This window comes from Dama dama, chromosome 11 (assembly GCF_033118175.1).
Source record: "Dama dama isolate Ldn47 chromosome 11, ASM3311817v1, whole genome shotgun sequence".
NCBI classification, from domain to species: domain Eukaryota; kingdom Metazoa; phylum Chordata; class Mammalia; order Artiodactyla; family Cervidae; genus Dama; species Dama dama.
The window spans coordinates 4,227,498-4,255,356 of record NC_083691.1 but is presented as its reverse complement, the minus strand read 5'-3'; the positions used below and the strand labels follow the sequence as shown (position 1 = coordinate 4,255,356).

The window sequence follows — 27,859 nt, the reverse complement described above, 5'->3', positions numbered from 1 at the left end:
GTTTTCTAGACAAAGCTAGAAAATTACACAGTATTACATTCCAAGTATGTAAGAACTCTTCTTTCCTAGACTGGTCTCTCCTGGTCACATCTGCCCAGACTCCACACCAGTGCGGTCAAACACGTGTACCGAGAACTCATGTTATATAGTCATGTATCAGGTCCCAAAAGACTTCATGAAATTAAGACAGCCCTTGCTTTTAAGATGTTTATAATTAAACACACAGACACACACCCTTAACTTCCTTCACCACAGAAAAAATACAATGGAGGAGAATGGGGAGCAGGAAGGTACTTTCTAGAAGAAAAGGAGACAGCAGAATTGTGAGCTTTTGTGTGGTTACACAATTCCCAACTTCCCACACAAGACAGTCAGTCTTCTGGCCTTGTTAAAAGAATCTTGGGAAAAATCAAAATGGCAAAAGAGACGGTACAAAGGCAGAAAGTCTCCATGCAACAGTTAACAACATGGGTCCCCTTTACGCAAAGATGCGAGTCTCCATCTGCCTTGTCCTCTGTGGCCCCACTGCTCATTAGCACCCAGGAGGCTCCCAGAGAGCGGCCAGAGCCTGGCAAGCAACAGACGGCTGCCAGAGACACAGTGACAATGCCTCCCCAACCCAGGCACCACCTATCACAGCCAGTGAGTCTCAGACGACACCCAAGTTTTGGGCCACAGTGACCACACGCAAAAGAGGGAGGAAGACCGAGCAGGAATGAAGAACTTCATATCATCAGGGACCTGGGCTGGTATCCTGGCTTAGAAATGGACAGGAACAAGCTCCCACCCGGCTCTTTTCCAGTCATTTCTTCAAGCAGAATAAAGAAGAGACTGGCAGAGGCTCAGCATACTGGATGTGACCTGGACCAGCAAATGAACACTCAGGGGCTTAGAGAAATCAGATGATGGCAAGAGGGTGCTTTTCACATGGCACCGGGGCCTGGCAGGGGGCAGAGGTGTGGGGTGCCACACATTGCCAAGTCAACAATGCTCATCATCTAGCTGACATCACCTGCTTGCAGGTAGCAGCTAAGCTGAACAAAGAAAGCCATCAAGTGCTTTTGACCCCACAGAGAGTTGCATTTCAGAAAATGATCTTTGCTTCCATAGAGCTACTGGAAAAAGACAAAAACCAAAAACTGAACTTCAAATACCTGGAGTTTTCTTTGAGACCTGGAGCTCACCCACATCTGTGAAAAACAGGGTCACATCTGCTTACCTTGGGAGACTTGACAATTTCCCACCAGGGACATTTCCAGCATCTTAAGGGTCAAAGAAAGCACTTTGTTCCAGTCCTAACCCAAACTCCAACACACGGGTTCTTGCTGCCTTCTGTTTTAACATAGGTGATCTCCAACGTTCACTCTTCAGATAACACCATGGATATGAGAAAGTAAACTTATTCCCAATGAGCACTTTAAAAAAAAAATGTCACAAGCAATCCTTTATAGGAATGTTTATGAGAATCCCATGGGTAAAACTGAATTTTTATTTATTTTTTTATTGAGGTACAGTTGACTTACAATGTTGTATTAGTTTCTGGTGTGGAGCAAAGTAATTCAGTTTATATATGTGTGTGTGTGTGTGTGTCTGTATATACACACATATATTCTTTTTCATATTATTTTCCAGTATGGTTTATTATAGGAAACTGAATATAGGTCGCTATGCTATATAGTAAGAACTTGTTGTTCATCTATTTTACATATATAGTTTGTATCTGCTAATCCCAAACTCCTATTTTATCCCTCCCCCATTCCCTTTTGACAACCATAAGTTTGTTTTCTATTTCTGTGAGTCTGTTTCTGTTTTTTAAGTAAGTCCATTTGTATCGTATTTCAGATCCCACACATAAGTGACATCATATGATATCTGTCTGTCTCGGTCTGCTTATTTCACTTAGAATGATCATCTCTAGGCCCACCCATGTTGCTGCGAATGGATGATTTCATTCTGTTATGGCTAAGTAGTATTCCCTAATCAACAAGTATATTAATGTCAGCCTCAGTCTTTAGAAAAAGACATATATCAGTGGTTCTCAACACTGATCCCCTGTGTCCACCCATTTAACCCACAAATACCGGTGCCCACTGCACACTGCTCTGTGCCAGACGCTGGGACGGGACGGCAAACAGAACACAGTCCCCGTCTTCACTAGCTTGTGGTTCGGTGGGAAAACCAAGACCAGTTGGAAGGAGCATCACTGAGAAACACAGCGCGCCCTGGCAGTGTCTCATGGGGAAGCACAGGGGCTTCTGTTTGCAGAAAAAATGACAATGAAGCTGAGACCTAAGATGGGGTGAGTCTAAGTCAGGGTGGGGTGTCCCAGGAGGGGGAATTCATGTACTAGAGCCCTGAGGCCAGAAGGAGCTGAGAGAGGGGCCTGTTTGGCTGAAGGATGTGGAGTAAGAGGAAAGCGGGGACAGAGGGGAAGGGAAGGGTTCAGGCTCCAAAAGTGTCAACAGACGTAGGATTCCTGACAAATTCCTGTGTCGAGTAGATTGTCTGAACCCATCTTCTCTTTACACAGGGCATGTAAAGATGGTTTAGGATAAACACAAGCATCTGACTTGATGGGGATCATAAAGACAAGGGCTACTTGGCCAGACTCAGACCTCCTTTGGAGGCAAGTGTTCCAGCAGTTGCTGCTCTAAGATCTGAATCACCAGGGCCAGTGGAACCACTGCTGGGCGTGCACACACGTGCGCACACACACACACACACACACACGAGAATCGTCAGTAGGTGACCAGGTAGGACTGCACAGCGGAACCACTGCTGGGAGCGCGCACACACACACACACGCACACACACACACACGAGAATCGTCAGCAGGTGACCAGGCAGGACTGTCCTATAGATGATCGTATGTACATACACACAAGTAACAAAGTTGTACTCACCCATAAACTCTCAATTTAGAAAGAAAACCATCTCTATTACCTTCAAAACTAAATAGAGAACAAGGGTTCCTTAAAAAGTAACTGCATTAAGTGAGGCCTAGAGAGGCCTTCAAACAGCCAACTGTCTTTGTTTCTACCTCGTACTTGTTCACAGGGTTACTAAATCTATGGTGAGATTTCATTACTGTATAGATAGGGATTTCTCAATCAACCGCTGGGGATTAAGTTACATCTTCCGAGATGGCACACACATGGAAGGCATTTTAATCTTGGGAGCGAGCAGCACCTTTGGTGAAGTGAGTCCCTGGAGAAGCAGGGATGTTGAAAGTTTGTTTCTAAGCTTGAAAGAGCACAAGAGATGTGCAGGTAAAAGGTCAGAGCAGTGCTGGAGAGGCCGAGTGAAATGGCTCTGAAAACTGTAGGGCAAATGGTAGGTTTAAACAAGAGCGCACAGAATCTGTCCAAGCGCATCTATTTTCCTTTAAGAAAAGGTGAGCAGAGGCAAGCAGAGTGATTTTGTTGTGAAAAGGCTTTCTCAGCTCTAATTACTCCCGATAGCTGTAATTTACAAGTTCTTGGTGGATAGAAATCACCAAGATTCACACATTTTCAGACCAACAGCTGCCACCATTAGTGAGCAAATCGCCAAGTCTTCTGGGCAGTGGCAGCCCGCTACCCGTGGCAGTTGGGTGACAAACCCGGAGTGCAAGGAGACCAGCAAGCCAAGCGGCCCCTGGGATCCCTGCTCCCTGTAGGGCTGCTGACTGCAAGGCAAGCCATCCAGAGACAAAAAATTGCAACCACCACCACCACCATCAATTTTCAACCTTCCCACAGAGCACAGCGCGATACATACCGTGCAAAAAAGAATGCCTGTTCTGGAATGCATGAAATCTTGAAACACTGCTGTTCTTTCCTGCAAAAACAAGAAAAAATAGGGTCTTTATAACTCAGCTCAATGCCAGCTAGGTGGTGGGCTTAGATTCTTACGAGTCTCCCAACTTCCTACTACTGTAACCACTTCTAGGCACTGAAAGGTTTTGCCAAGGAAGAGGAAGAAGTGGATTCTTCATATCATCTAACAAGACCCTGTTCCTACAGGACTAGGCTTCTTCCAGACAGAGGCAAATAATGGAGGGCAGCACATTTCACTAAGATAACACAGGGAGAGGGGCACAGCCTCCAGAGACGGCCAACACTAACAGTAGGGGTGCCAAAGGCAAGTGCCTGCCCTTGCGGGTCCCAACTCAGAATTTATTCTAACACCTTTTCTACAGGTGGCCTGGAGGATGAAGAGCAACCAACCTTTCCTACAGAGCAATTTTTTTAAAAAATTTATTTTAAAAAAGATTGTAAACTTGTTAAGAACTGTATGTCTTAACTGGAGAAAAATATTTCAAGTCAAAGAAGAAAATGAAATCATCCCACCTCTCAAAACAAACCACACACCTGGCAACAACATGAGGCTCCCTCTGAGGGCTGCTACTGAGGGCTCCCAGGCACCAGAGCTGGCCTGAACGTGCCTGAACCGCACAGAAACCTGAGGAGCAGGCACTGCCACCTCCCACCGTGCCAGGGGGAGAAACTGAGGCATAAGAGGCTAAGGAACTCGCCCAAGGCACGTGCAACCACTGTTGGTAAAGGGCGGAACCGGTTTCTGAACCCTGGGAGTTCATGGCCTCTCTGTGGAGTCAAAACCAAAAAAGTTCCTAAGAGCCTATGAAACACCTTAAAGGCAGGACATGCTGTATGCAGACGTGGAGCAAGGAATCCAACGACCAGACCGCTGAGGTTCAGCACGGCCATCAGGCGACAGCTCTTTCAACAGCAGCCCCTCTGATGCTCGTGAAGCGTTGAGTCGGCCACTCTGAGACCACACTGAGATCGCGTGGAGCGGTGGGCAGGGCAACAGGGTAACCACCACATCAGGAAGATGTGATGGGCCGGCTTTAGCTCAGGCCTCAGGACAAGACATTCACTTGTGTTTAGTAAACGAAATGCAGAGACCCTCCCTTCGACCTCCTACCCATCTCACAGGAAGGGTGTGATGGCTAAACACCTAACAAACAGGACAACACAAGTAAAATACTAGCAATTATTAAATGATGAAAAAATTACTTTTTCTGAAAGAGAAACAACAACAAGGATGGCCCCTGACATGTACTGAGCACTCAGTCTGCGCTAACTCAGTGAACCGCCACAACTCCAGAAGTCTGTACTACTGTTCACTCCACTTTAGAGGCCTGGACGCTGAGCACAGAGAGGTTAGATGCTTCCCTGAGGTCACACAGCCAGTGAGCAGCAGGCAGGCCCAGAACACAGGCAGCCTGCCCCAGCGCACACAGCTGTAAATGCCCTGCTACCCTGTGAGGCGCGCTGTCTGAAACACCCTAACTGCAGGGTCTTCTGCTGACCTCTGCAAGTCCCTAGATCCTCCTGATCCCACATTCAGCTTCTTCTTTACCCTCACACCTTCTCTGCAGGATGGCTCTGGAGAAAGGAGACCTAGAGGACTAGTAAACCGAGTTAAAAAACCAACCATAAATGGCATTACATTATGAAATCAACAAACTCAACTGAATTGGGGAAGCTGGAGGTAAAACTCAAGGGTTTACAAAACTCATTAAGCCTGGAATGTTCAGGACATTTGGCATAGTCTTGGGTTAAGAAACTGTGTCCTTGAGTGACCTTGAGTAACTTCATTTTTCTCAGCCTCCATTCCCTTAATTACTAAAACAAAAAAAGCAATAGGAAAAAGAAGGGCTGGACTTGATGCCTTCTCTGACTCTAAAAATGCTCTGACTTTTTTAAGGTGGCTCTAATCAAACCATCACTCTCTTTCGGGCTCTCTTTAGAGCTCTCTCGTTTCCTCAGCTGCCTGGTAACCTCTCCTCTAGGACAAGCTGGCTCCCTCTTCCAAGCCCTGTCTGTCCTTCCTGCCACAGTTCCGGTGAGCTCACCTCCTCCTACATCCTGCTGGACTCCCTGAACGGCTGGCCTGGCGACCAGCAGTGGAATGAGAGTGAACGCAGCTAAGTACTAAGTACCCAAGATGAAGAGAATGTTTCACTCTCCTTCCTGCTCAAAAATACTCGCCACGCGGAGCCCCCGCAGCCCCTGGTGCCCCGTCCTCTCCCAGCCCGAGTGCTCCGAGCGAAAGCTCTGCATCTTGTTGACAATGACAGCAGTCACGCTCAGCAGTACCATATGGGAGCCACAATTTAGCTCCATTAATGCTCTTAATTTGAAGACATCAAGCCCTAATTACACACTGGGTACTAAAAAGGCAAAAGCCTTCCCTGGTGCCAGCTACTTAGTGGTGCTCTGTTGCCTTAACAGCTGGCTGGGGCATAGTCCGGCCAAGCCGGCCCGCGCGCTCTCTCAGGTGGAAGAGACCCGCTCCCGGGGCAGAAGTGAACGGGAACGAGGGGCTCCACGTCCGCCCCCACCGGGCGCACAGCTGTGTCACCTGCTGTGGCCTCCAGTGGGCCGCCCACTTTAGCCATGCCCTCCCCTGGCCCAGCAGGCTCCCAGTCCGGGGAGGCCAGGGCTCACCTCTTGGTCCAGGGCGCTGTGCAGCCGCAGGAACTTTAACGGTGTGGAGGTGGACGGCAAACGCTCCGGGGCCAGGGCCCCCGAGCCGCTCAGCAGGGTCTCGAGGAAGAGGGTGTAGTGGAACTCCACCAGCTCGCAACTTGAGAAGAAAACGATCACCTTCTGGTCTCTCTCAAACTGCACGGACACAAAGGGGGAAAAACACCACCACACATTTTTAAGATCAGGTGACGCTAAAATGAATCTCTCTGTAAAACACGCAGGCAGGCTGGCCCCGAACTGGAAAGGTGACAGATGGCTTTGAATTATTTTTAAAAACAACACTGGCCCGCCACGCTATTAATACAAAGAATGCAGGACAGGAAAATGACATAGCTGCCACCTCAAACGGGCCTCCCGCATCTGAGAAAAACAAATACGCTTCAGAGCAAAGCTGCACGTGAGCTCGGCCTCCCTCACTCACTCAGGGCTTGCCAGGCACAGCCCTCCCCGTGGAGACCCCGGGATCACAGTCAGTCTAGAAGCTGCACCCTCAAGCCCTTCCACCTACTATTTCGCCATATACCAGAGAAAGTTATCATGTGAATCCAGTAAATACACAAATAGGATGAGGCTCTAAACACATGCACACAGGCCCATGTATCTGGCTCACATCCAGCACGCTTCAACCACGTGACATCTCCGGTGTCAGCCTAGGACTGGTCTATGAGGCGGATCTCAAGTTGAATACACTGACCCCTGGGTCCTTACTGCAATTCTAGAACCACTGACTGAGAAGATCTCTGCTAAGACCTGCACTCGCCACCACAGTGAAGCTGGGAAACTTCCATGTGCATCTCAGCTCACTGCCCTCCATGCCTGACATAAACAACACTGTAGTCCTTTCAGGATCAGGTCAGGCCCAGCCCTCAGACCTACCTTGCACTTTTGCAGGATGAAGGCCGCCAGACAGACGAGTCTCAGCTTGCTGGGGACCACCACCACATGCTGCTCGAGACCGGCTGGGATGGCGAAGCCGTCCAGCTCATCAGTTGCCTGTGGAGGAGAAGCTTCGAGAAAGGCTTCACTCTCTGGGCTCGACAGGTCGTGGCTTTCATCCAGGACAGAGATGCTGACAGGGTCGTGTAAACTGATGTCAGCTAGCCGAGCTACACCTTGGAGAGAAAGCGAGAAAGACAGGACAGCTGACAGGCATGTGCTGTACAACCGGTCACGTCCGCATATCCCCAACGCGACACATCCAGGCTTACTAAGAAAACCCTGATGTAGAGCCAAAATGCTAACACTGACCTGCCCCACTGTCAGTCTCCCGGGGACCCACTGATTTCTTCCCAGGGCCTAAAAACCCATATACACCACCAATGTTTCTGAACTCTGACCTGTGGAAGACCACTGCAACAGATGTCTGCCCATCACTCCCCAGAAAGGCTTCGGTGGTCAAGTAAATGATGGAAATCCTGATAGAAAGGTTTCCTGGGATTCTTTCATGGGGCTTCCCGGGTTTACAGGCCTTGTCAGGACCTTGACTTGTGTGACTGTGCCCATGAACCTCCTAGAGGCGGCGGTAATATGCGGCATTTCCCCCACTCTTTGAGCACAGAATCCCTCTTTCATGGATTCTCTCTTATGGTCACTGTTAGTTAGAACAGACCCTGAAAACTGCTGGTGGGGCAGGTGGATGGTGTCTGGTACACGTGCACTGGCTGGTAAACCAAGTGAAATAGGAACACGAGAGCTGAAGCGCCGTGCAGTGATCTGTGTGCAGGGGATCCTGGTAGAGCCTCGGTGTTCCCATCTACGAGCGCGCTAAGAAGCCCCATCTCACGAGGATGGAAAGACAGAAATGAGCTCACGGAATGTATTTTTTAGGTTTAATAAAAAAAGAGACCTAAAAGTCCCAGCTGGGCTTCCCTGGTGGCTCAGTGGTAAAGAAACCGCCTGCTAATGAAGGAGATATGGGTTCAGTCTCTGGGTTGGGAAGATCTCCTGGAGAAGGAAATGGCAACCCACTCCAGTATTCTTGCCAGGAAAATCCCAAGGACAGAGGAGCCTGATGGGCTACAGTTCACAGGGTCCCAAGAGTCAGACACGACTGAGCAACTAAACAACAACACAGTGTCTTTAGGAGAAATGCAGGATGATGATAATTAGAAATGTGCTGGCAGAGAGGTCACCTGCAGAGCGGGCAGCACCCGCCATCACAACCTCTTGAGACTACCAGCCTCCTCCTACCTCCACATCGATGTGAGTGCCAGCAGCCTCTCCCTTCCGCGGGGGTGCTGGACTTCAGACCTGCTCTTTCTCCTTCTCCCCAGACGCCAGGGACCAGAGAGTCAGGATGGCGGGGAGAGGAGGCCGGGCACGCAGGACATGTGCTTTGAAGAGCAGTCCTCTCAGGATGCCTTCCTCCTTGCCTCCCCGGCCCCCACCTTGAGGCCAAGAAGCAAGGCAGGCAGACAACTGAGGGCCAGCTCACGTCTAGCCCCTCCTCTTCAATGAGAACACAGTGTGTTTCTTTTCATCTCACCTTCCGTGAGCGTCGCCGACAGCAAGACGTTCTGTCGTTCCTGGCACTCGGCATTCACAGCGTTGAGGATCACCGTGAGGTCCTTTTCAAAACCCAAATCCAAGATTCTGTGGTTTCAAGGAAGGAGTTTTAATCTCCATGCATACATGGAATGCCATAAGGCTCCAGAAGTTTCAGTGAAGACCCAGAAACAGCCCTTTCCCTTCACCTCTCATGTTTCCCAGAAGGGCTCACCTGTCTGCTTCATCCAGAATCAGCCAACGGATCTGACGGAAATGGATGCTCTTGGTGGATTTTATATGATCCACAAGGCGCCCAGGAGTGGAGATAAGGATATTTATTCCTTTTCGGAGCCTGTTTAAAAGTATACATCACAGCAGAAAGTAAATCTGACATAGCCGCATCAACAGAAGACACAGCGAAACGGTGAAGGAAGACAGATTCAGGGCCAGAGCCAAGGTGCCACAGTTTGAGTCATGACAAACATAACAACAAGCAGATACAAAGATGTATTTAAGTTCTGATTTTTCTCTGTAGTTTCTCTATCTTGCAGAAAATAACTGTAATTGCTGAAATTCTATTAAAATCATAAAACCTTAAGTCTCAGATGAATCTTTACTATCTGACCCACAGATGCTTTCTGGAACACTCCAGGCTGTCACCTCGCCTATGCCAGGGAACCCCTTACGTGAAGGAGTCACCCATGCAATGTGCTCTGATGGCTGGGGGGTTTCTTACGCTGAACCCTTGTTGGAACCTCCATGCGATGTGCCCCGCCTTGCCCCACAGACTAGGTGGAACAAATTTAACTTCTTACTCCCCAGACATCCTTTATCCCACGAGCCCACAGTAATAAAAGTGTACAGTTTTCAGCTGAGTACATTTTCCAGCTGCCCTTGTCATTAAGTGGACACATGCCTATGTTCTAGCAATAAGATAGGTGGAAAAAGGAAACATGCAAATCCTATCAGTACCTTTAGAAGAAGGAGGTATGGCAGGAAGCTAGATATAATGGCTGGAGCTCCAACAACTATCTAACACTATGAGGAAAGCTTGAAAACAGAAGCCTCTCTTAATGGCACAAAAAAACAGAATGAGCCAGGGGTCCTCACGCTGGTGCACACACCATGTCAGCCAGCTTCTTAAATGTGAAAGAAAAAGAAAAAAAACTTCCATATTCTTTGCAGCACCATTGCTGTTATTTACAGTGGAATGGAATCTCATCCTAGCCAATATTTGAAAGTTTCATGTTTAGTATCTACTCCTTGGTTACACATCACACACAGGATTGGACATAACTACTAAGCATGAGGCTACAATAAAATAAAAACGTCTTCAAGAGAATGCAGACAACTTGGGATGTACTTCTTGCAATAATTTTCTACTGATACCCATGACCAATTCTAACACAGAATTACAAATAAATGTATTTGGGTATAAAAAGCAAGATGTAAAGCATCATGTAGGTTTATAATCTTGTTTTTGTAAAATCAAACAACAAATTCCCAAACTCCCAATGTCACAAAAGGGAGTCTAAGGGGATGTATCCTTAGGAAGGGGGACCATGGATGTTGGGGGATGGGAGGGGTTGAGGGTGCGAGTTAAGAAGGTAAAGAGCTGTCATTGATCACATCAAAAGGGAGCCACCGGTAGGCTCATCAATATTTAAAACAAATAGCACTGTTTAGAACGACCCCTAACGGGGACTCAAGTGTCCATACATCCTGGGACTAGGAACCACCGTCTGGGACAAGGCTCTCCCCAGGCTGAGAAGGGCTAGAGTCTTACAGAAGAGGAAGACAGGGCAGATTGAAAAAAGAAAACAAACAAAACTCTCCCTACCTGGCCTTTTCTGATTTTCTCTTCTCTCCTCCCATTAACACTCCAGGCACAATCCAGGTAAATGGCTACAGAAAGACATCAGACCAAAATCAATGTGAAGCCCAGTTTACAGAAAACAGAGCCTAACTGCAAATTCCCATTGCTTTAGGAAGTTGGGAGGGAGTGCTTCTCAGTGCAGGAGGCAATACTGCGCAGACACAGTTCCAAGGCAGTGCCAGGCCTGTGGTTATCAGCGCTAACTTAAATTACAACTATTCAGCTAGCTTCCGACGCCGCAAGAGTATGAGCTTTTTAAATGATTCAAGGAGCTTCTCTGCCTTTCCCCATATAGCCTGAACTGAAAACACATTTTAGTGAGTCTATTGCCTTTTTTATTTTTTCCTTTTTGGTTAAGATCAAACCCAAATACAATGCTTCCGCATTGCCAACCATGATGAAAGAAAAGGAGAGATCAATTCTCATAATTTGGTGGGCTGGCAAGGTTTGACTCGGAAGCTTTCTCTCTCCTCATTCTGAAACAAACCCTGCTTATAGCCTGTTAAGTTGCTTTCACTGGATCACCGTAAGGTTGTACCTGTGAAGCTCTGTAGGTGGCTTGCTAGTGACTACGATGAATAGATTATAGGAATGGAAGTACCAGGAAACACTAGTAAACTCACTAAGCTAGAAATCAGTGATTCATAAGGTTTAGATCAATAAAAACCTACAAACTGTACCTGGGGAGAGCAGAGACAACCAGGGGATGGAGGGACAGTGGAGTGATTCCTAGCTCTTTGAAAATAAAGAAAAGACTGTGGGATCTCTTTCCTCAAAAAGTCGGGGAAAAAAAGACAAAGCTGAACTCGTGGCTTGCCTTACCTTAAGCAGTTTCTGGACAGTATCAAAGCTTTGCAGAGCCAGCTGTAAACATGAAAAAGTGAGAACTGATGAGCAAGATCCCTCCTTTCCTTTTCATTTATTTTTAAAAATTTAGGCAGTGTGAAGTGATAAGGATGCAACGTAGGACCTCAAGGTAGGATTAAAAAAAAGTCCTATACACAGAATCTACTTGGGAAATACATCTTGTTCTTAGGCTGATGCTGAAACCTGTCAGTTTGGAGAATCTATTTCTTGGACACACACAAACATAGTGTTCTGTGCTCCCTCTGCTGGCTCAAATTCCCAGAGTACCGTGCAGAGAGGTACAGTCTATGGTGCACAAAGATGGAAGAAAATGAAGCAGAGTTGACCTGAATCTGGCTCCCTCTGGAAAGAGAGAGAATGTAGTATGTGTGAAGCGGTATGGTGACGCAACAGGCTAGCCTTGGGGTCACTGCTGTGAAGGTGACATGACTATTTCCTAAGGCTATGTCGGGGCAGAGCGGCAGCTAAAGAAGACAGAGATGATCATTTCCCAAGTTTATTAAAAGGGGGCAGAAATAACACAGAAACCAACAAGGCCAGTGGAAACCAGAGAAAGAGAAAATAAATGTAGGTTATAGCCATTAACAACCATCAGCAAAGCCTCTACGTAATCCCTTTATCCAAGGAAGATACAGTTTCCATGTGTTTAGTATTCATGAAGCATCCCAGGGAAGAGCGAGGTTGCCGCTGTAAAAATTTAAATAGCTCCATGCCTGCTCCTTCACTGGATGGAGCTGAGACAGGGCACTGCGGGCTGTACAAAAGGCTGGGCTGAACCCTCCATCGCCGAGATCTGTGCTCTGCAAGAAGTGATTGGCATTTGATACAGGAAACACGCATCCTGATCTGAAATTGCCTCCGCAGGCAAATAAAATAAATCGGATAGAAGAGATTTCCACCAAGAAGGAAGAAAAATATCAAAAAGCTTAACTTTCAGAAACAAGTAAAAATTAAAAAAAAAAGAAAAGGTTCATTTTTAGGGCCAACCGCTTTTAATTGTTAATTAAGTTGTAAAAGAAAAAAATGTACAAAAATGCAATTATTTTAATTCTTTTTAAAAGAAATCTATGTCATTAGTTTTTAGATAACAGAGAAACACTTCTCCACAACCAAAAACTTCTGGTTTCTAAGACTACTCGAATTTTTCTTCCTGTCAGGAACCAGAGGATGGTTCCCTGGCAAAGGGAAGAGTGTGGTGATTGGTGCAGTAGAGAGAAAAATAGTCAAAACACTTGAATTTTATTCAACAATATTGCTGAAAGAATTTGCTTATTAGCACACATCCCGGGACTGCTTACCTCTCTTGTTGGCACTAGTATCAGAGCGTAGGGTCCATCACCACGCTGTTGAACAGAAGAAAAGAATGCCATGAGTTGAATGAACACAGGTCATAGGAATCTGGACAGATATTGGGGGTAGCCACTTGTAAACATCAGAAGCAGTCTTATTAAGGAAAGTGATAAGATGGTCCACTGTGCTTGTATGCTCAGCCATTCAGTCGTGTCCGACTCTCTGCGACCCCGTGGACTGTAGCCCGCCAGCCTCCTCTGTCCCTGGGATTCTCCAGGCAAGAGTAATGGAGTGGGTTGCCATTTCCTTCTCTAGGGGATCTTCCCAACCCAGGGTTCGAACCCAGGTCTCCCTGGGATTCTGTTATCATCTGAGCCGCCAGGGAAGCCCAGTATCATGGAACAATGATCTAGAAGTTTTGACCCATGCAATCAGACAAAGAAATATGCATGAATCTGGAAAGTAGGAAGTAAAGTTGTCATTATTAGCAGATGATATTTTATCCTAAAGAAAAAAAAAGCTTAAGAAATCATTTGAAAATCTATCATAGAAAGACAATTCAGTCAACTAGCTGAATGTAAAATTAATATATAAAAATCAGTAACTTTCCAATGCAGAAAGTTAGATGGAACCATGTTTAGAATAGCAAAAAAAAAAAACCAAACCCCAACATAAAAAACTACACTTCACAAAAATACAATAAAAAATTTTAAATACCTCTGAGGCACATAAAATAAAATTTAAATAAATGATTCTTGGATAAGAAGACTCAATATTATTAAGCTAATCTTCCTAAATCAATCCATAAATGTAATGCAATTCTAATAAAAATGCCATGAACATGCATATTTATGCATATATAAAATATTGAGAAAATGTCACAAAAACACATACACATGCATATAAAAAATAAGCTGATTTCAAAGTTCACATGGAAAAATAAATGTGCAAGAATAATCAAGATATTTCTGAACATCAAGTGTTAAAACAACTTAAATACGTAGTAGTTTTTTTAAAAATTGATGCTACCACATAAGAGATTATAATAGCAAATACAGTCCAGAATTAAATCAAATACATACAAAAAGTCAGGAAATACGGTAAGGGGCAATTTATATCAGCAATGAAAAGACGGACAATTTAAATGCCCTTTTAAAACTAAGCTAGAAAAATAAAGTTGGAGTTAAATTGACCTTTTTACAGATGACATGAAACTCAGAAACTATAAAACATGAAGAATTTTATTACACAAAAAATTTAAAATTTCAGAATGAAAAAGTAATACACAAAACTGAATCAAATAACATGGGGAAAAATATGCCATACATAAGAGAAAGGACCATTTCTTAGTTTATAAAGGTTTGTAATTGAATTAAAAATAAACAAGACCATCAACTCAAACAGAAAAATGGAGAAGGGCATAACAGTTAATTTATGGAAATAATAACTCAAAATATGAGTTTTAAACATGTGAAAAGATGCTCAACTTTACTCCCAAGAGAAATTCAACTTAAAACTATGACACAATATTTTTCCCCTGTCAGATGAGCAAAAATAAAACAGCCAACAGTGTTGATAAAGGCACAGGGACACAGAAACTCTTGTACAGTGTTGGTGGGAATGAAAACTGGTGTACCTCCTTTTAAGATCAATTTTGGTATTATCTACCAAACAAAAATACAAATTCCATTTATAAGAGTTTCTCAAAAAGATTTATAAGTGTGTGTAAAGAAGTTGTTTAATTGCTTTGTAGCAAAATGTTGAATACAAAATAAATCTCATCAATGAGGGAATGACTCAATAATTTATGGTACATACATGCAGTGGAATACTAGGCGGCCATAACAAAAAACAAAGCAGGTCAACACAGTAATGATAAGAAACCATCCCCCAAACATATTAAGTGAAGAAAAGCAAGGCACAATCATGCACAGCAAGCAACCATTTCTGTATCAAACAAGCAAAAACCTCAGCCAGAGGAGGAGGGGAACTACACATACTCAGATTCACTTTACACGCAAAGAACATCCCTGGGAGGAAAAACAGGAGGCTGGTGATAAGGACCACACTATCCTAAGAGCTGTGCCTTTTGGGCCAAGGGGCAGTAGAACCACTCACTGATCACTGTATGTTCTTTGGTACTCTTCAAGAAAAAATTTTAACATATACATTATATCCATAAATAACAGTAACAATGATAGAAGAAAACAAAGTAATCTGAAAAGGGTCCAGTGGTGCCTTGCACCTCCAAAGCGCTAGGACACATAGGGGAGGAACCAAAACTCTGTTAGGGAACTTCCCTGGTGGTCCAGGGGCTAGGACTTCACCTTCCAATGCAGGGGGTGTGGGTTCAATCCTTGGTCGGGAAACTAAGATCCCACATGCCTCCCAGCTGAAGAACCAAAAGAGAAAACAGAAGCAATATTGTAACAAATTCAATAGGCTTTAAAAAAATGGTCCACATTAAAAAAAAAAAAACACATTAGTGTAGAAGCTAAGCACAGATTTAGTGGCAAATTAAATTACAAGGATGGTTTTCATGTTTTGCATAGGAAATATTTACCCACAAGGAGAAAAAGATTTGGAATTCAAACTAGAGGTGTCTGTACTCGACATCTTTGCAAGAAGCTGAAGCCCGGGCGGGGAATGGTAAACATGTTAGTACAACGGTATCAACACCGCAGCGTTAGAGATTCTGACATTTCAAAAGGTGTTACTACACAGAGAAGAAGAAAGAACAATCAGTTCCTCGCAGGGCAGAAGTGAGTGAGGAAGGATGGATGGGATGGTTAAAAAAAAAAAAAAATGAGAGCCCAAGGAGCTGAAAGTGTGGAAACACAGAAAATTGGTCCGTTCTCATCCCATCACTACAGTAATTGAAGACTCTGCTGGGTGCCTTGAATTCGCTGCTCCCTCCAGACAGGTTTTTAACAGGCCAGATCCGTTTACATTGAACCACAAGGGCCTATACTGAATGTTACTTGAAATAAATTTGGGCTTGGAAAACCATTTCTACAGTATATTCCCATCTTTAATAGAACGAGCTGTTATTGATATTAAAAAAATAGTTGAGTAATAAAAGCAATGACATACACGACCGGTTAATGCTCTGAATATAAGCAATTCAGAAACTGCCCTTCATACAAGTCCACGTTGCTGACGACGAGGACACTCAGCGGGCAGGCAGTGTCGCCAGGATCGGGGAGGCAGGGCTCCACTCTCCCGGTGCAACGCCTCCCTCAATCCTGGCAGCCCCAGGACACAGGCTCCCCATGATCCCCTCCCGGGGCATACAGGGATGGAAAGATGTGCTCAACATCTCACTCAGGCCCAGGTTCTGAGCAGAGCCCCAGGCTGTCCACTCTAGGAACACAACTGCATCTCTGCTGTCCTTAGTTCACGGGTCCAGGAAATGAGTCAGCTGCGCTGGAACTGTGGGGCCCACGCCAGCTCAGATATACGCCCAAACTCTGCAACTTTCCAAGAAAGAAAAAACCCTCCACTTTCTACAGACGTTCTCATGGAGTATCTAAAGGACTGAGACTTCAGATACTGACCTAATTAATTCATATTTCTTCTCTAATCTGTACCAGGTACAATGCGAAAGCCCCTTGAATGAACCCCCTCACTGCAAAGTACCCAGTGGAAGCAAACACCAGTCATCCACAGGAAACAGAATTCTCACTCATCCACCTCAGAGAAAGCCAGTATTAGTTTGAAAAGTATCTTTCTCATCTCTGAGTGTGCATGTACATATGTATGTGCATACACACGATCACTAGTTATGAACCTGGACTCTCATTATACATACTGCTTTATATCCTCTCTTTTTTAACATGGCAAGAATGCCTATCAAGTCCACAAACAGGAACTGAAGAAAATATCACTTTCACTTAAATGATTGTGTAGGATTTGTTTTATTGACTTAAAATCATCTAAATAAAGTTTAAATAAATTTGAACATGTTCATTCTGAAATAATTTCGGGCTTACACAAAACTACACAAATAGTTCAAAGAACTCCCTTACCCCCTCCTCCCAGCTTCCTTATATGACTTTGATTCTCAAAATCATTATGTTAAGATCTTATGGAAAAATCTGAACAACCTTTGGGCCAACCTGATACACTGGAAATTAACACTGATTCAACATTATCAGTTAATCTGATTTTCTAACACGCCTTTTCCCAGACTCGGATCCAATTCAGAGCCACATGGCACTCAGCTGCCGTGTGTTTTTTGTCTCTTTTACCCTAGGGTAGAGCTTTAGTACATCTTTGTCTTCTGTGACCTCAATACTTTTGAAGAGTACTGGCTGGTTGCTGTGTAGAATGTCTTTTGAGTTGGCTTTACGTGATGTTTGTGATTAAATTAGAGTTGTGCATTTTTGGCAAGAAAACCAGAGAAGGACTTCCTTTGTGGCTCAGTGGTAAAGAATCCACCTGCCAATGCAGGAGACACAGGCTCAATCCCTGGTCCTGGAAGATCCTCCCTGCCACGGAGCATCTAAGCCCGTGCAGCACAAATACCGAGCCCGCGCTCCAGAGCCCGGGAGCTGCCACTCCGGAAGCCCTCACAGTGCACCTGGAGAGCAGCCCCGCCTGCTGCAGCTAGAGAAAAGCCTGTGGAGCAGTGAAGACCCAGCACAACCAAAAACAAACAAACAACAAAACATACGAAAATTAAAATATATATACACACATATATATATGAAAGGAAACCAGGGAAGTACTATTTCATCCCTCATAACCCTAGCAGGAGACATGTGAGGTCAACACAACCCAGCACTGGTGAGGTCCCCTGTGACCACGTGGTTGAGGTGGTGACAGCCAGGCTCCCCACCATAAAGGTACCATTTTTTCCTCTATTTCCTGGAAAGATAACTTCAGTGTGTAAATATCCCATTTTCATCACACTTTCATCCACTCACTCTCGCATTTCCAAAGATTCCTGCCTGAAGCAGTATCACCGTGGCATTTGCCACATGATGATGTCCTATATGAATTCACTGGAATTCTGCTGTAAGGAAGGGCTTCCCCTTGTCCCATCTGTTTAGCCAATAATTCATTTGTGTCAGTTTGGACTCAGGGAATTTGTTTTAGACTGTGGACCGGAACCCAACACTATCATTATTTATTTTGTCACTGCAATAACAGGAAGGCTGGACACACATCCAATCTGGCGTGCCCAAACCAAGGAAAAAAGTGACCAACCAGCTCTTCTTATCTGCTTGTGAACTACTCCACTTCCTATTTCTATTCTCACCATTTCCTCTCAACTCAGAATAACCAGGGTGTATTCGTGAGATTCCAGGTTGGGTTCTGAGATGATACTGAAGCCCACGGAATACGGAAGTCACATGGCCTCCTCAGGATCCGTGCCAAGGAACCTAGTTCTGGCCCTGCTGGCCCAGGTGCTAAGTGTGCTTCACAACTAAAGAAGAGGTCTGAGAAAATGCGAAATACAAGGCGGCCCAACTGTCACACTCACTAATGGGGTGCTTATTTTCACTTCTACTATTCATGCCAAGTCCCTGTTTTTAATACAATGCTGCTTCCGGTGAGAAGAGCTTGGCCTCTGGAGCCACAGAGAATGGAGGTGGAAATGCAACTTCAGGCTCACTCCTCGCATGGCCTTAGGGTGGTATTTAACTTCAAGTCTCCTTGTTTTTTTTTCAAATTGAGGTAACAGTAATTTCTTCCTATTTAGTGCGATTAGGGCGGTTAGCAAACCAATTAGATAACGTGAGCAAAGCATTTAGCACCATGTCTGACACACGAGTAGCATCTTACAAATGTTCCCTAGTAGACCTGCTAGAATGACTGTAACAGTTGTCTATTATTTGTTCTATTTTTTATTTTATCCCCCACTCTGGGCACAATCTTTGATGCAACATGCTTACATAGTAAATGAATTAAACAGAGGTAGGAAAACAAAGCTAAGTGGAAAGATTTTACTGCTTTGGTTCAGTTTGATGGTTTCATATGCACCATGAACAATAACAGAAAAAATGCACTTTATTTTGTTTTTTGGCCTTGTTGAGCAGCTTGCAGGAAGATCTCCAACTAGGGACTGAACTCAGGCCCCCAGCAGTGAAACTCCAAGTCCGAACCACTGGACCACCAGGGAACTCCCAGAAAGACAGCCTTCCTACTCACCTGTATTTTGGATTGCATTGCTTGAAGAGACTGGACCACAGGGATGCAATAGGCAAGAGTTTTACCTTTTAAAAGAGGACAAGAGGAATTAAAACCAGAGTCTGAGGACATCAGAAAACCAAAGATAGTAAAGGAAACTGGTGCTGCCCTGAAGTCTGGGGATAGGAAAAGTGCACTCACAATCAGGGGAAAACGGAAGTCATCTGTCTCACAACTCCTAGCTCTGCTCTGTGAATGCAGTGCTTCTAATAAACCTGCAGCTTCGCTCCTTTAACGTCTAACAAGGGAGACAATGATACGTTCCCCAAGTCTCACAGAAGCTCAGCTCAGTGAATATCCCTAGGAACTAGAGAAACTCCCCTCCCTGGGGTTACCCTCAACCTCTCAAAGAAGCTTCTGAGGGCAGAAGTATCCTCTGTGGAGCGTTCACGGTCAGGAGCCAGTTGGAAGCCCAGAGCCGGCCTCCAGAAACCAAGGACAAGCCACGGATGGCAAACCTTGGGCTTCCGCCCACCTGGACAGTGGCTGAGCAGGGGAGGAAAGGACACCTGACCTGCTCTTACAGGCAGAAGAGGTCAGAAAAGCTATTCCAGACTGTTCTGGAACAAAACCAGTGTTCTGTGATTGAGCACAACAACTGGCATCTGATCAGTGTGTGCTCATGGCAAGAGTGTTTTAACACCAGAAAAAAATATTCATTGCCACTGGAGTGAAGATGGAAGGCTCTGGCCATAGATGGTGGGACCAGGTGGAGACCTGGGAGGGGCGCTGAGAAATGACCGCGGAACCTGACTCCTTTCTGATCATTCCTGATCGTGGTCCCACCGATCAACCCTTTCCTTTCAGGGCTCTGATCAGAAGTGAGCACGGCCTCCCCTCCCCCTACCAAACAAAGCAGCCACCACCATCAACACAGTTCACCACACGACCGTGGAGGAAGGGCAGAAATCAAGTGACGACTGACCTGAGCCCGTCTGGGATCGCACGAGGGCATCTCTGCCTTCCAGCAACACGGGGATGCTCTGCTTCTGAACGCTGGGGCCGCCCGGAAGAAAGAGCACATGCTTACCTATGATGTACTACCCACCCAGGTTTATAGGCAGAGACACAAGATCCACAGAATGGAACTGCCCCAGGCTCTATGTCACCTTGGAGATCACCTGAACAGTCATGGGAAGGACTGAGAAGCCCTTGATGATTAGAAGGGCAAAACCCTAGTTAAATTTTTGGAACTTCTGGGGCTGAAAAAGTTTAGGCAACCCAGAGTTTGGCTGGTATACTATACTAATTAAAAAGAAAAACGTGACAGGCGTGATGACAAGCTGGAGCCACCACAAAGCACATCACATACTCTTCTCTTCTGAACCAGGGAATATGAAGCAATAAGACGTTATGGAAAGATTCCCAAGCAGAAGAGGGAAAGCGGGGCTCGTGAGCCCCGAAGACAGCCAGGGATTGCTGCCCATTCTCTAGAAAACTAAATACGACTGCCACGGACAAGGTAAGATGTATGTCCAGGTGTGTATTCACAAACAAACAACTAAAATGACAAGGTCTTACTGCATAGTATAGGGAACTATATTCAATGTCCTGTGATAAACTACAATGGAAAAGAACATGAAAAAAAATACATATATATAATTGAATCACTCTGCTGTAACAGCAGAAATTAAGACATTATAAACAAACTATACTTCAATAAAATGAAAAAAAAAAACCTGAAAGGATATGGAAACCACATTTGATTGCTAAAACTGAACAAAACAGTAACAAAGGGGCTCATTTTTTCTTTGATACTTTTACTAACAGCTACTTCTAAGTGAAAGGTAACATTTAAACGTCCATAAGCACACACACTCAAAGGGGAGGGGGTATCATTTTTGCTCCATACCTCTCACTACTCCATTTCCATTTTCCAGGAGTTGTCACTAACATTTAAAATCTTTTTTCGGCATCCCATTACATCCAACCAAGTATTTACTCCTATCTTGTAGCTGACTCTACTTCTTACTACTAAGAATTTACAAGATAAATTCTATATTTTAGACAAATTATTTTTAGGCAGCATGGACCACAGTGGCAGCCCATGCAGACCACTCTGGACGAGAGACCTCTTAAGAGTTCAGAGCTGAGGGTGGCAGGGATGGAGACCCAGTCCCATGTACTGCGTGGGGAAGCCGAGTGGTTACGAAGCCCTCAGGGGTTAATAATCTGGCATTGCTCTCTAATGCCAAGACATGAGTTTGCTGTCCTCCAGGGACAATTCAGATTTCATTTGCTTATACCCACTTAAATCCTGAGAAAATCAAGAGACCCAGAACTCTTACCTGGTCATACTAGACATATTTAAGACTGTATTTATTGTGGAAATCTAAGAGAAAAGACAAAAAAATAAATAAATACTTCCCTTTATCTAATTTTTTTTGGTATAAATACATTTAATGCAAATAAAGATGCAAAGAAAGGGAAAATACTGGGGTAAAAACTGATGATCACAATCCAATCAAGTTCCTCCAAACCAATGGTTCTCAACTTGAAGTGGTTCTGTGCACTGCCTCCCTGCCAGCCTGCCCAGGACGTGTGGCAACATCTGGAGAAACTGTTGGTTGTTACAACTCAGGGGCGGGGATGCTCCTGGCATCGCGTGAGCACAGGACCTGCCAAACGTCCTACAACACGCGAGGCAGCCCGAGACTCAGTGGCCCCGTCTCCAGTGCGCACAGTACCCGGGCTTGGAAAGCCGCTGCACTCTGCGCTGAGAACGCAAGCACAGGAAACCTGCCCCAACGAAGAAGCAGGTAAGCCATGACCCTGTGAGCCAAGAAAATCTGGACTTCCTAAAAGTGAATGTATTTTTCTCGCCTTACTCATAAACACGACTGGAACACTCATTCATGGTGGTTTGGTTTTCTTTTAAGTGTCCATGTTCAAAAAGACCCTTCTTCCTTCAGTTCTTTATAAGTCCCTTAACAGCAAGGGACTGCAAGCAAGAGTGAGCCCTCTCCTAGGCTCACTGTGACACTGGCCACCCAATGTCTTGGTGCCATGTTTATCCAGGAATTATAAGGCGGCCTTCAAGTCAGGTAAGTGGAGTCCCAGTCCTAAAGTGAGTTAGGTGAGCAAAAAACAGAAAAGGGGGGTGGGGGTGAGGACAGTGAACAGATTCCTAAGCTCACGTAACTGTCCTGGAAAAGCGTCTTATAGATCTGAGTTTAGCTGGGTAACCTGGAACAGATACAACCCTTTATTTTTTTCTTCCTAGAACTGTCACTTCACAGACATTCTGAATGAACAAACAGATCCCCAAAATCGAGACACCCAGAAAACAAGGAGGGATACTTACAAGATGTGGGTGGAGATCCAGGGCTTGAAAAGCATCTGAAGTGAACACCTCTTCTTGAACCTGCTTTACTACAGGTCTGCAAATAATGAACAAGATGCAGACATCAGTTCCAAGAGACAAAGAAAAAGGCAGAAGACACTTAATTCCTTTCATTCTCGTAGGGTGTCTACCCCTGGACATACCTGGGGAGTTCTGGAATCTCAGGGTTGTTTTTAAACAGCGATGAAGTCTTAATGCCCAGCTTCCGTTCCTGGTTTCCATCACTCGCACCGGCTGAAGACTTCTTGGGAGAAAACGTTTTCTGTGCCTTCCCCTTCAAGGTCCTGCGAGTTTCTTTCGTGGCAGTTTTCTTGGCCGGGAGAAATGAGGCTTTGCTCCTCCGTTTCGCTGGGGGAGCCTCGCTGGACGCTTGGCATTTTCTTTTGGTGGCCGCTGCTTGCTGCGTTGTTCCCAAAAGGAAAGAGCGACAAGAGATGCGTCAGTCCATGAAGACAGACCTCAGAGTGAAGCCTGACTGCCCACAGAATTGCATCTCTCCCTGCAGAGATCATTACTCCCCATATGTCAAGCAACAGTTTAGGGTCTGCAATCAGATTCTTTAACTCGGCCCTTTTTACCCCAAAAGGGAAAAAAAAACAACCCCACAAATCTCAGCTGATCCATCTACCAGACCTTACCAATCGTCTTAACCTCCACTTCCACCAAGATCATCAAGGGAGAGACATATTTCAGGCTGAATGTTAACAACTGGAGTCTGTTTGCAGGGAAAGGAGGATCCACCTAGTGAAGTGTGCAGCTAAGGTGATCCAAATCCCTAGGAATCCATTTACACGGCAAGCACGGGGAAGAGGAGCGATGAATCTTTCCTCTCTCCACCAACAAAGCCCATCGGTTACTGCACGTGCCCAGGAAGCGGAAACCTTCATTACCGCCTAGCCTGAGCGCTTGGATGGCTGTCATTCTCTGCCCTCATGCTGCTCCCCCAGATTCAGGGGGTTTGGAGACGATTCCTCCTCCCAGCTTCCATTCCAAATGAGAATTCTGCTCCATCCATCACCTCCATTGCAATTATTTCCAACGCTCTTCGCCTTTCCATTCCCCATCTGATCACCGATTACAGGCTACAACACGAGATATTTTCTTGCCTGTTGCTTCTTATTTCCATAACATGAATGTTGTTAAATGCATGATGTCCAAACTTCCCCTAGGAGAAGAATATCCAATTCCTCTATTTTCCTTGACCTTCTCTTCCCACTTACATTACACATGAATATACAAACATCCCTTGAGTAGCTGGGGCTTATTATTCTGGAGTTCTGATTTCTCTTGGAATATGCTATCTTCCTCTTGGCTTGAGATCATGACTTCTGCGTGCAGACATCAGTTTGCTTTAGCCGTGACTGTCAGCTTCTGACTAACCTGGCATTAACAACAGTTCTCTGTTTCTGGCAACCTTAAGGGTACCTATAGCTAGGTAATTCAATATATATAACTTCAAATATTTGGTATTAATATTTAGCATTGGTATTAACATTTAGTATTGATAATCTGCTTCATTTTACAAATTTCACAAATTTATTTTTACAAAATCCCCAATTTTCAGACTAAAAAAAGATGAAGTCAAGAATCAGGTCTCATTTGCAAGATGGGATGAAATGTGCATATCTTGCTTGGTTTATAGAATCACAGGCTCTTGAAGCACAAAAAGGCCAAAAGGCCTCTCCTGCTGTGCTTGTGTGGACCTCCCATCATAGGAACCCTGCCAGGCGGCCCTGCAGCTCCTGCCTGCACCTCCTCCTACTGTTCTCCACCCCGAGGCAGCCCATTCTGTTCCTGACCAAATTCCAGGGGTCAGGAAGTTCTTTCTGACATTCAGGCAAAACGTGTTTCCTGGAAGATCCAAGTCCTAGTCTGCAGTTTGTTCTCGGCACCAACTCTTGTATACAACACTCCTTTGTTCACCACAGAATTCCATTTTTTTTTTCTCCTTCTTTGGACTTAATATCCCAAACAGGACACAAACTTTAGACCCCTTATCATCCTAGTCATTCTTTATTCCCCTGTCAACGTCTCTCTAAGTGTTTCAAGTTAAACACACTATCAGGCGGGCTTTCCATTGCACTCAGGCTAAAATCCAGAATGTGTGACCTGAGCTATGAAGAATCTGCCTTTGCCCATCTCACCAGCCTCAGCTTTACTCTCTGCCATCCTGGTATTCCTTAAATTCTGAGGATGTTCTGAGCTCCTTCTCTCCTCAGGGCCTTTGCACGTGCTACTCCCAAACCCATGTCCCCAACCTACCCTCTTGTACTCATTCCTCAAATCCAGGCTCACCTGCTGCATCCTCAGAGGAGCCATTCCAGACTTTCTGCCTCCACCTATCAAACCAGGGTCCCTGTCCTTGGCTCTTCTGGCGCCCTTCTCCTTTGTAGCACTCAGTGAAACAGTAAAGACAGGGTGTCATTCGCTGTGTGATGTCTGTCTTTCCCATTAGATTGTTATAAATGGACAAGCCTCTGCTGGATAGCACTGCATCCCCTGCACAGGACCGTGTCTGGCACATAGTAAGTGCTCAAATACTTGCAGGATGAATGAACAACACGTCATGGAATGACCCTTTTCTGTACTCTGGACACTGTTCTACTTGTCAATTCCCTTGCCCCCAGCATCCACAACATATTCATTAAAAAAACTGACCACTCAGTAGCTGTCAAGTAGCCTGGCTCTAAAGGTACAAAGATCTAACAAGCCCATGAAGAAGTCAGAGACAAGTGGACGAGACAAAAGTGTAAGACTGCAAACCAAACCTGTAGCTGTACTACAGAACAGGTGTGGACAAAGTGTTTTAAGGGCACAAAACAAGAAGACTACCGTGGCCCATGGCGAGGGGGAGGGAGGCAAAGATACAGGAATGCTTCATGGGGTGGCAGCTGAGTACGGAGGAGAAAAGATATACCTGGATCTTTTTAAAAATATGCAAGTCCTTCAGTCCGCTCCCCCACCTGCCTCATGAAGGGATATGGCAGACAACCTCTAGGGCCCATCCAGCCCTAACAGTCTACATGCCGAGTCTTTGATATTAACAAGCATATTAAATAGTTACTATGCACCAGCCAGTATGCTAAGTACTTACATGAGTGATGTCACTGAGCCATACAGTACTGGTATTACCCCATCTTAAGATAACAACACTAAGGTGGCGATGGGAGGTGACCTGTCCCAGCATCACTGAGGGATCAAGGCTTTGACCAAGCATTGATTCCACAGCCTAGTTACTAACAGTAATGCTGCAACACCATTTAGAAACTGTATCCTGTTTGGTTAGAAAACATCATGTACAGTTTAATCCCTATTTTGCTCTGCTTCTTTTCTAGAAGGATGTACATCACAATGTTACCCAGAGTTATCTCTGAGTATGGCAATTGTTGGTTTTTTTTTTAATCTACTTTCCAAATTTCCTACAATACATGTGTGTGTATGTATATATATATATATATATAAATACATGTATTTATATGTATATACATATATTTATATATTTCCTACAATAAATCTGTGTGTGTATATATATACATATATATATATATATTTTTTTTTTTTAAGGAAAAACACTCCGTGTAGTGTTAGAGCATAATTTAAGTTGTCAAGGTCTTTCCAAGTCCAGTACATTAGCTACTCATGCCAAGTTCAAGCTATCAGCAAATTTGGTCAGCATACACAGAATTCTCATTCAAGACATAACAAATATGCAGACAAGCCAACACAGACAGAGAGCTGTTAAACAATATTCTTATGATATCTTATGATATAGTGGTTCAAGCAATCATAAAACCAGATATCTTACATTTATTTATTCAACCCACTCAATGAACTTTTAGTAAGTGTTTTCTATGTCTTGCATGTACTTGGTATAAGCACCTTACTGACCTGATGGAGCAATTCTATCACCCAAAATGGAGTCAATATGACTTATAACTTTATACGAAGTCAAAATTACTGTTCTCATATAATAGGTAGGAAAAGTGAGGATCAGGGAGGTGAAGAAATTTCTTCAAGGTCACAGAACCAGCATGTTGCAACGCTGGCATCTAATCCCAGGTCTGCCCTATTATTCCAAATCCCCTGTGCCCAACTGGCTCTTTTGTACTTCCCTCCCCCTTCAGTATAGATGAAGCCACAACATCGCCCAGCCGAAAAGTTTTACTCACAAGCCTCTAAATCCTAAACTTGATTACCACGAAAAAAGTCTAGACAATAAACCAGACATTTGCTATGAGCTGATGTGAACTCAAGGAACTTCAGCGGCACTATACTGGTTGAAAGGAACTGAACCGAACTCTGACAAAAAAATTTTCAATGGCATTAAATGATGCGTTTTTGAGAAAACACACACATACGCACAACTTTCCTTGGCAGCAAACTGTATCCTTCCGGTCATTAAGACAAGATTTTTCAACAGATTTTCTGTCCCGTATTCCTCCTCTTAGCTAGGAGCTAAGTCAGCCCTAAAAACCAATTTTCTGCTCTGGTTTGGGCTAAATTTCAGGCATCTTTGCCTCTCTAACGAAGATATTATATTGATGAGTTGTATTTTTCTTCCCCGCCCCCCACCCCTTCATGGCGCGTCGATGTATATCTCGGTTTCGAACACTCTTCAAAGAAATTTCTAGTCTCCAGTCCTCATTCCCGAAACAAACTGACCCTTAAGAGTAGCTGAGAGAAGATTTTAAGACGGGGCTGCTAAGGGACTCAACGCCCCGAGAGTCCTTTTTTAACTTCGGGTGACAAGTCTCTTATCCCCGCCTTCAACTAACAAGCGGCCCCAGCCAGCTCCGCCCGCCTCCGCCCGCTCCGCTCCCGCTCCGAGCGCGTCTGCACGGGTCGTGGCGGCTCTTAAGACACGCGCGGCTCAGCGACTCCTCCGGGAGCTGCCCGATGTCTGACTTTTCCCCACCTCAACTCCGCGAAATTAATTCGAATCCCGACGGAGAAGGCCTGAACGGCAGCTTCTCGGCGCTCGGAGGCCCCACCCCCCCCCACCCCCCGGGAGCGAACGCATCTGGAAAACCGGATCAGAACTCACCCGCCTCGCGTGGGCCGGGCGGGGTTTGGAGAAGGTTCTGAAGACGGCGGCCCGAGGCTCGGGGACCTGAGGAAGCACTCCGCTGACGGCTGCCATGTCGACAGAGAGGCGCGTCCGGATCTCGCGAAACCCGGAGCGAGGCGCTGCTAGACCCCACGTGGGACGCGCGCGAGGACCCCGCTGTAGCTGTCCCGCCGAGTCCTGCGTGCCCGCGCGCGCTTTCTGAGGTCCCCCGCCCCCCTCACGAAGGGGCCCGC

At 45.2% G+C, this 27,859-nt stretch overlaps 1 protein-coding gene across 1 annotated transcript in view; it reads right to left on the bottom strand.

The window, feature by feature from the left end:
• DDX31 (DEAD-box helicase 31) overlaps positions 1-27,761 on the bottom strand; it is a 74,479-nt gene extending 46,718 nt beyond the window's left edge. Inside the window, exons 1-14 of the mRNA XM_061154336.1 lie at positions 27,603-27,761; positions 22,702-22,958; positions 22,520-22,595; positions 21,504-21,547; positions 20,141-20,211; positions 19,177-19,241; positions 13,029-13,073; positions 11,686-11,727; positions 10,828-10,892; positions 9,220-9,339; positions 8,986-9,092; positions 7,377-7,612; positions 6,459-6,635; positions 3,760-3,819 (exon numbers count right to left, since the gene is read on the bottom strand). Coding sequence (XP_061010319.1) covers positions 3,760-3,819; positions 6,459-6,635; positions 7,377-7,612; positions 8,986-9,092; positions 9,220-9,339; positions 10,828-10,892; positions 11,686-11,727; positions 13,029-13,073; positions 19,177-19,241; positions 20,141-20,211; positions 21,504-21,547; positions 22,520-22,595; positions 22,702-22,958; positions 27,603-27,698 — 1,461 coding nt within the window. The 5' untranslated portion in view covers positions 27,699-27,761. The remainder of the gene's footprint in view (positions 1-3,759; positions 3,820-6,458; positions 6,636-7,376; positions 7,613-8,985; positions 9,093-9,219; positions 9,340-10,827; positions 10,893-11,685; positions 11,728-13,028; positions 13,074-19,176; positions 19,242-20,140; positions 20,212-21,503; positions 21,548-22,519; positions 22,596-22,701; positions 22,959-27,602) is intronic.
• Between the last annotated feature and the right edge of the window lie 98 nt (positions 27,762-27,859).